Genomic DNA, 8,953 nt, shown 5'->3' with positions numbered 1-8,953 from the left:
ATAAATAAAAATCTAAATCTATCTATTTATCATCTATCATCTATCATCTATATTTTTTTAAACCCTACTCAGTAAATAGTTGCCAGAAGTCAACCCTGGGGGCTAACAACTCCTCGCCATTATCCCTATTTGCTTTTTCTGAGCTTCTGACCACCTGTGAGGTCTTTACAACACAACAGAGAGCTCTGGAGCCTCACACGAAGTTGCAGTATCACTCAGACACTGGTGTTTGAGCCCCATAGGGAACTTAGCTCTGGGTAGTTCCTATGGGGACCTGCCCAGTGCTCCTGTGAAGGCTCCCCGGTTGGTGACTCCTCCCTCTCTGGGAGGAGTTGCCTTTGGCGTCAGTTTTCTTCTATGTTAGTGATGGTCTGAAGACCCAGACGGAGTCCATACTGTGAAATGGAAGTGGTTTGACCCAAACAAGTTACCTACTGCTTGGCCATAGATTAACTGAGCCAATAAGAACCTACACGTGCGCTGAACTCAGTTCAAACACTTGTAAAGTTTCTCCTTCTCAAATGCAAGAGGTTTGCAAAAAGAAAGAAGGCAGCTATGACCGAGTGAACGAGAAGCTTGGTCCCCCCAAATGCCCCTTCGGTGTGGCATAGTGGCTGGCTGTGCTCTGGGAGAAATTGTCATGGACGCAAAAGCAAGATAGATGTGAACAGCCCCCTCTCTTACGCTACCCATTGTGTTCAAATTCCTAAGAAAGTTAAAAGCCTGCCTTTCTCTTTAAGAAAAACTGAAAGTTGTAGCTTTGAAAGAATTCATTGCACTCAGACTGTGCAATGGTGGTGTCTGTGTTCAGGTTGAACCGGATCTGCAGCCCCCCTTCTCCCCAAAATTCTTCTCAGGGGCGAGAATTACCCCACGTGGAATGCACTCGGAAAGGCTCAGGGAGCCTATTCATATGAATGAAGCTGCCTTCCGAGGGCAGAGGCAGAGGCAGAGGCAGAGGCGGAAGCTGCCTCCCTGAGGGCTTTCGCAACCTGCAGCGGGGGAGACGAAATCGCCCCGGGGAGCCCTGGTGTCAGCGCGGACTGTCAGTGTGCGTGCTGCGCTCCTCCTGTCGCCGGCTGATTGCCCTCTCCAAGATGCAGTATCTGGACCCCGAGGAGCTCCTGGGCGAGGAAGAGGATGATATTTTTGGTGAAGGTAAATGTCTTTCTGGCAGGACCCATTCTGGTCTGCTTTGCTTAGCTTTGAAACTTTTGCCCAGCTGGGGTATTTTGAAAGCATCCTGGTGGTTGTGGGTATCCATCTAGGCACCACCGAATACGAGGCAAAGCAGGACGCCAGGGAGTTGACTGGTTCCTCCAAATATCTTTTTTTTTTTTTTAAGTCATGACTAGATAAATGTTTAGGGTAGGAGATGAGCGCTCAGTTATTCCCCGTCCTTCTGTGCTCTCTTGCCTAACACGTTAAGGGAAGCCTGTCGTGGTGCTTTGCATACCGCTGAGCTGCTGGGGGAGCAGTTGGACAGATGGACCATGGATGCTTCTCCATGGCACCATATTGCTTTCATCTGCACCAGCTGCCTCTCCTCCGTCTCCCTTTCCCTTTGAATCTTTCTCTCTTCCTCAGATGTATTTGGCACCCAACTGTCCACGCCCTCCTCCTTTTCTTCCAGCTGGGATGCTAGCTTCTGATACTCACTGGCACCATGTAGTTTTCCCTTCTTATTTTGCGGTTCTTCCACAAGCAGACCTGTGGGGTGGGGTTTGGCTATACAGGTTATAATTTTCAGTGGCTAATTTCGTAACCTGCAGATGTCTTGTCCAAGTGCTGCCAATGAGATGGAGCTTTTCTAGAACTTGAAATTGTCTAAATAAATGGTAATCTGGGCTCAGGGATCTCATCACTTGGGTTGATTTCCGTAAGAAACCATAGCTAGTTTTTGAAAACTCTATCAAGTAATTTTTTTTTTAATGAGCACTAGTAAAATTTTGAGTGACTACTCAAGTAATACAAATCCACTGAAGAAAAATTACAGAGTATACATAGTAAGACTCCTTTGCAACCTACTCATCTAGGGTGTAACCACTACCAGTGTTTCGATGTCTTTCCATTATTTTGTTCTGACCTCAGAAATATTTAAAATCGTAATGTGAAGTTTTATCATAACCAAAATCAGGTTGAAGAATACCTACACCAGCTTGCTTGGTGTTTGCCAACTTCTCAATCTGTTGCTTTACCTTGATGACAGGTATTTAGGGCCTCTTGAAATTTGACCTTAGATATTCACCCCCTGCAGGACTTAAAAAATGCTTACAGCTAGGAAGATTAGCCTAGATTGGACAATGCTGATTTTTCACCCAACCCACAAAACCCCCAGACCACATTTCTTTTCCCCAAAGCGATTCTTCGCGTGTCTGACTGTGGTGCTAAAGAGCGCCATCTAGAGTCCGATGCGCCACACTACGGTTTATGTGTGGCCCCGCCCTGAGGGAGAGTTAAGACCTCAGCAAAGCAGGCTTGATGAACCTGTAGGATCTCTCCCATGAGCATTCCTGATGATTAAGGTGATTATTTCAACCTCAACAGGCATGGGTAAGACTCAAGTAGGGAGTCGGACAAGATGCAGATTCAAAATCTCATGTGCCTCGAACTCCTTTTGTGACTTATGCAAGTTACGTAACTCGCTACGCTAACCTTGTTTTCTCAGTGCTGTTGGGTCGTACCGATCATCTTCACAATAGATTCGTAGTATTTGCATTGCGCTTCACATGTGATATGCTTTACACTTTCTGGACTGAATTTCTCATGGAACATAATCTCCAAAGATGAGCGAAAGAATCCTTGTAAGTCCAGCATCCCAGTGTATTTTTATTTGGTTCTCTGAGTTCTGGCTCATGTTTGCCTATTTCTGCGAGAGCTTGGCCAGCTGGTGCTTCATTTAAGCAAGTTCTGCTGGGGGTGGCAGCCAAGAGTTTCAGCAGTGGGGTTAACACTGCCCGGGCTTTGCCCCTAAATCCCTCTGTGACCGTGAGCAGGTTACTTCATTGCTATGTGCCTCAGTTTACTCACTTATAAAATGGAGTAACAACCTCACAGGCGGTGGGCTGATTAAATGTTGTTGCAGGGAAGGGCTTAGAATAGTGCCTACCACATAGTAAGTGCTCAATAAATACCAGTTCCTACTATGGAATAGAAGGTGAAGCCCAAGAGCTTTTTCACATGTTGGGGTAACCTAATGGATTCAAAATAAGACTGATTTACAGACCTTCAGCTTCATAAACCACCGTTCAGAGGTATGAGATGGCGAACATTCATCCGACAAGTTACTGGCAGCTGGATCCGAGCGCTGACCCTGACGTTGTGTGGGTGTAGGGTCCTGGGCAAGTCATGTCCTCTCTTTGAGCCTTGCCTTCATCTAAAACAAGAGGGGTGATTACACATTCTGTAAGATTTCATTTAAAGAATTCCAGCATTCTATTACTTAATCTTTTCTGCACAGTGACATGCGTTTACCTACAGGGATTCAGCTTGCTCTATGTTTCATGCTTTCGGCTCACTTAACAGGCCTAGGAAAGCAGAAAGCTTTTGGTTCTGATATAATGGAAGGAAAATGCCCAGGAGCTTGTTACTAAGGCAACCATATTTCCTCACAATGGACACATTTTTAAAGAACGCTTTCCCCCTAAAGGAATACAGATGTAGAATTTAGGTCCATTTGCTTACAAGTATATGTAAATTCATTTAGGTTTATGGACCACATAGAGATCTGGGAAGAAAAAAAAATGAGTCATGCTCACAATATTTTTTTAACTGCCTTTCTGAGATCCTGTTTGCTTCAGCTATTGTTTTCTGTGGTTAAAGAAAATGTTATGGTTCACAGAATTAAGAAGCACTGATGTGTCCCTCCATTCTTGTGCTAGGGGAGAGTTGCAAATGGTTAGTGAGAGAGAGAGAAGCAGTGATCCACTTACCCTCCAGAAGTCCCGATATTTATTCTCCCTCTTTTCCATCCTCTCTCTCACACACACACACACAGAGCGCCTCAGGTTTGCTTTCCAAATAACCCCAACATCATCATGCCACTCAGAACATGGTTGCTATCAGGTAGACTTTACTCTTTCTCGGGAGAATGATCAATTTGATTACCAAGGTATGGAAAGATCAGTCATTGGAAGGAGACGCTTTTTTCCCATCGTTATTTCAAACGTATCAAATTAAAGGGCTTTCATCTGTTTTATCACTGTGCCTTCTTGACAGCTAGGCTGGTGTATGTGAGTAGAGGTAGCTGGATGGACAATTATAGTAATGATAACTATAGCATCTGGTGGTGATCAGAATAATAAGAGAAAACAGTGTCGTGCCCACTGGAGGCCCCCAGCCAGCTTCCGGGAACAGAGCAGAGTCCGTGGGAGGGAACGGTTCCCCCGGTGGCGGTCGGTCTCTGGTTCTGCAGCCGAAATGACTCCTTGGCACCCATTAAAGCTGCTTCTTTCCTCAAAGCCACAAGTCACTGCCCTGTTTTCGGCCCCGCTCAGTGCTCTCTTGTCAAGTGCAACGGTTAGAATAATAACACACCTCGAGTTCACAGTTATGAGTGCAAAGTATTTCTCGGGCTCCTATATTCCCTGGACACTCATGAGCCTTGTAAGACCTTGCTTCCAGAAAGGCCACAGGAAACAGCAAAGTTTTTGCAGGACCTTCAAAGGTTCTCCGGGCCTGGTACAATGCAGCAGGGCACGAGAATACTTCTGTCCTGGGTCCCTGGTAAACCTCCCCAGAGGAGGAGAACCCTCCAGGATGAGGATGAACGGGCCACAGGGAAAACATTCAACCAGTAGCTGTTTGTTGCTCTTGGACAGACCAGCAGATACTTAGGAAAAAATACCACTCGCTTTGAACCAAACCTCTCTCATTTCCCCAGACTAAGTAAATTAGCACGTTTTCCCATTCAAAAGGAATTTCAGTATAGAGAGAACAAGAAAACTGCAAAAGATTTATGAAAGAAAAAAAAAGAGAACTGTAAGTAGAAGTGATGCTCACTTTCTGTCTCTACTGCTTATGAAGCCAAGGAAGAGATTTTTTAATAGGGAAACAATTATGCTGTCTACTCGAATCTGGTGTATTTTGATGTTGTTTCCTGAATTACATTCGCCCTTTCCGAAGTTAAAAGAAAGAAAAAGAAGAGATTAAATTAACGATATGTACAAAACCAATAAATCCCAAAACTTCAGAGGTTAAGTCATACCCTCTGTATTAAGTAAAAAGTATTAAGAGGTAGAACGCAGGGACACCTGGGTGGCTCAGTCGGTTAAGCGTCTGCCTTTGTTTCAGGTAATGATCTCGGGGTCCTGGGATCGAGTCCTGCATCGGGCTCCCTGCTCAGAGGCGAGTCTGCTTCTCCCCGTGACTATCCTCATCTCATGCTCTCTCTCTCACTCTCTCTCTCAAATAAATAAATAAAATCTTTTTTTTAAAAAGAACATAAAAATATACACATCTTGGCTAGGAGGAGTTGGAGTTTTTGTTTGACTACGCCACGCTTTACATCGTATAAATATAATAATTAGTATTTAGCTATGTTGGACCTTTCTCCAAAAATCCGTATCTGGGGTTCTCAAGTGGACCCAAGTAATGGGATTGGAAAACGGGTAGAAAGAGCTGCCCTAGTTTCCTGAGTTGAAAACAGTTGGTCACTCTTTGCTTTCGTGATTTGCCAAGATTGCTTGGATCCGCTTCCACACCTCGGAGTCCTGGAGAAACACTTCGCTTGGAAGTGGTTTTCCCTCCTTTGTTTTCACAGGTTGTGGAGCAGACACAGACGTCCCCACAGTAAGTCATGCCTCCGTCACCTGTGTCTTGGGTCATTGCAGAACATTCCCTTCCCGTGGATGTCTAGGAAGCTTTCTTTGGTTGGTGCCAAAGAGCTGGTGTCATTTCAGGAGGACAAACTAAAATAGCACATTGCACTGAAGCTATGTGGGCTGTTTTAACCACAAGTCCACCCCCCCCCCCCGATTAATGGCCTCCAGTGACCTCAGAGTGACCTATTTAGATCAGGCCAATGCCAAAGGGGCCCAATAGCACAAATAAAGCATTTTAAATGCTTATTTCATATCTTTATGAGCCACCACCAAGTCCTTTTAGGAATGGTATAAGACCTACTCAAGTATGTCTTTTATAGGACATGAGAACGAAAATTATAAGCATACCCATTTGTGTGTGGCAAAAAAAAAAAAAAAAAAATGTTTTTAAGCAAAAGAAATGTGTAGTTGTTATGACCAAAACGGAGAAATAAACTGGTAGCATTGCCTTCCCCCTTGATGGAAGTCACTTCACTTACTCAAGTCAGCATATGAGTGAGAGATGTGGTTTCTCCAGTTAACTGTCCCTCACATGTTTTCTTGTGCTTAGCAAGTGTCAGGCTTATTCAACTTCTCATTTATTTTTGGATGGCTAAATTTTGCCTATTGATTGTTTGCCAAACAGCTGCGATGTTGAACAAAGATGTTTGTGATTCAGTGGGTTTCAGAAGAGATTTTAAAGAAGGAAAAGGTATTAGCTGAGTCAAATGGAAATGACTATTTCCACTACCAGAAGAAGGGCAGAGAAGAGTTAGAGAGGAAGAAAAAAAAATAGTGACTGGTCCTGGCAAGTAAAATGGAGAGAAGAAAGTGAACCCAAAAATGTAGGTGCTGGGGGGATTTTTTTTTTTAAGATTTTATTTATTTGAAAGAGATCACGTGTGTGTGTATGGGGGGGGAGGGGCAGAGGGAGAAGCAGACTCCTGGCTGAGCGGGGAGCCCAGTGTGGGGCTGGATCCCAGGACCTGAGCCGAAGGCAGATGCTTAACCTATTGAGCCACCCAGGTGCCCGTGTGCTGGTAGGATAGTGAACATACTCAGTATGTTCCAGGCTATCCTGGGGGCTGGTTTCTGGGAAGACCGAGATGTGGATGAACCTGGCTGACTGGGAGTGGGATGATTCCCTAACACGCGTCCACCCTGGAGTGAGGGAGGGATCTGATGAGCATCTGATGTGTTCGATCCTTGTTGGTAGGGACACCAGGTCATTTAAGCTGAAAAACCACTTTGTGCTGTGTAGACAGAGCATATCTCATCAGGCATCTAGAATTTCCCTTCCAGGATAAAACAATCTACTTGATCATTTTTAGATTTTTTTAAGAGGATTTTGACCTATGCTGGATCGCAAAGAGCAGGTATAGTGGCCAGTTTTACTCCGGAAGACAAATTAAAAATACTTTATATTAGCATCACTCTCACGTGAACTTTCAACATCTTACATTTTCCGTGCTTTACCTCCCTGAGCAAATGCTTCAGGCAGAAGACACGGGAAGGTCAATGATGGATACAAAGTAAGAACTTAAGAGAGGAAAAAAACGCTGTGTCAACTAAAGATTGTCAGTAATAGATAACCTAGCAAACAGAGAAAAAGATCTGGTATTTCATCTTCAGCTGTATAATGAGGTGTAGCCCTAGGAAATAAACATTTCTAAATAAAACAAAGAGAGGAAAGAACAAATTGCTGCCTTCTGAAAAGTGATGAGATTATGGTGCCATCTTTAAATTGCAATGTTTTCCTTCTTAGTCTCTGGATCATTGGGGGTTAAATGTTTAAATATACTATACCACTCAAAACAGCAACAGGGGAAAACCAGCTGGACCCTTCTCCCTCTCAACTTCATTCTAAACCATCCATTCAGCTAAGAAACAAGAAGAGAATACCTTGACTTTGAGATCACAAGTGGAGTCAGCTGGCTGAGCAGTTGAATAGAATTTTTTTCTCTCTAAATTGGCATTGGGGAAACTCTGAGGAGTAAATATGAAAATATTTTCTACGGTGGGATTTTTCTTCTTATTTATATCAGCACAACAAGCTGATTAGAATGGTACATGAAGAAAAGTATGTCAGAGAATCAAATATGCAGATGTGATTTGTGGAAGGCACTTTTAACTACTTTCAGATAAATTATGTGACTGAAATATTAGGAAAAACAAACTCTTCTCCTTCAGTTTCTGGTTTATATACTGAGGGGTACCAAGGATGTCTTTGCGGTGGGGCATGCTTCAGCCCCCAATTAATCTCCATTAGTATCCCTAAAAACTGAAACATAAAATTAGAATTTTAACTCTTAATAAAAAAACATGATAAAAAAGCTTCTTCAGAAAACATGACTATTTTGAGTGATCTACACTCTGGATATAAAGTTATATGCTTGCAAACAACTTCTAGCAGAGGGCCAAACCCCTTCTCCAGCCATGTTGCTATACTAAGTACTTTGCTTACAAAAATTCTAGAGCCACCATTGTTTTTAAATCTTTGATCATTACCACTCAGACTTCTAAACTGAGGGAATAGCAGGGCGTAGTAGAAAGAGCAAAATAGGGCGCCTGGGTGGCTCAGTCGTTAAGCATCTGCCTTCGGCTCAGGTCATGATCCCAGGGTCCTGGGATCGAGTCCCACATCGGGCTCCCTGCTCGGCAGGAAGCCTGCTTCTCCCTCTCCCACTCCCCCTGCTTGTGTTCCTGCTCTCGCTATCTCTCTCTCTGTCAAATAAATAAATAAAATCTTTAAAAAAAAAAAAAGAAAGAGCAAAATATTTGGACTCAAAAGATCTATTTCAACTTACTAGTAGTTTGACTTTAGGAAAGTTACCTAACCCTTCAGAAGCTTGACTTTCCTTCTTCCACATGGGGATGATGATAATTATGGTGATAATGATGTTGGGGTGGTGGTGGTGATGGTAATTGTGATAGCAATGATGATGGTGTCATGTGGTGGTGATGTTGGCCATGGTGATGGTGATGGTGGTGGTGGTCATGGTGGTCATGGTGGTGATGATAGTGGCCATGGTGGTGGTGGTCATGGTGGTGGTGATGATGGTGGTCATGGTGGTAGTGATGATGGTGGTGGTGATGATGGTGGTTATGGTGGTGGTGATCATGGTGGTGGTAGTCATGCTGGTGGTCATGGT

General features: G+C 43.8%; 1 protein-coding gene across 4 annotated transcripts in view; it reads left to right on the top strand.

The window, feature by feature from the left end:
• Nucleotides 1–956: 956 nt before the first annotated feature.
• The window catches only part of RIPOR2 (RHO family interacting cell polarization regulator 2), a 110,627-nt gene continuing 102,630 nt past the window's right edge, over nucleotides 957–8,953 (top strand). For 2 of the 4 annotated variants that reach the window (XR_004675828.1, XM_034985791.1), the window contains exon 1: nucleotides 959–1,158. Coding sequence is in view for 3 of the 4 variants with exons in the window: in XM_034985791.1 (XP_034841682.1) it covers nucleotides 1,098–1,158 (61 nt within the window). In the remaining variant the exon portion in view is untranslated. Of the gene's footprint in view, nucleotides 1,159–8,953 lie in introns of all 4 variants that reach the window. The other 2 variants (XM_034985795.1, XM_034985794.1) reach the window with 2 other exon arrangements.

The sequence above is a fragment of the Mirounga leonina genome, unplaced genomic scaffold (assembly GCF_011800145.1).
Source record: "Mirounga leonina isolate KUSES-001 unplaced genomic scaffold, KU_Mleo_1.0 Mir_366, whole genome shotgun sequence".
Lineage (NCBI taxonomy): Eukaryota > Metazoa > Chordata > Mammalia > Carnivora > Phocidae > Mirounga > Mirounga leonina.
The sequence above is the reverse complement of the archived record's forward strand: the minus strand, read 5'-3'. Positions and strand labels throughout refer to the sequence as shown.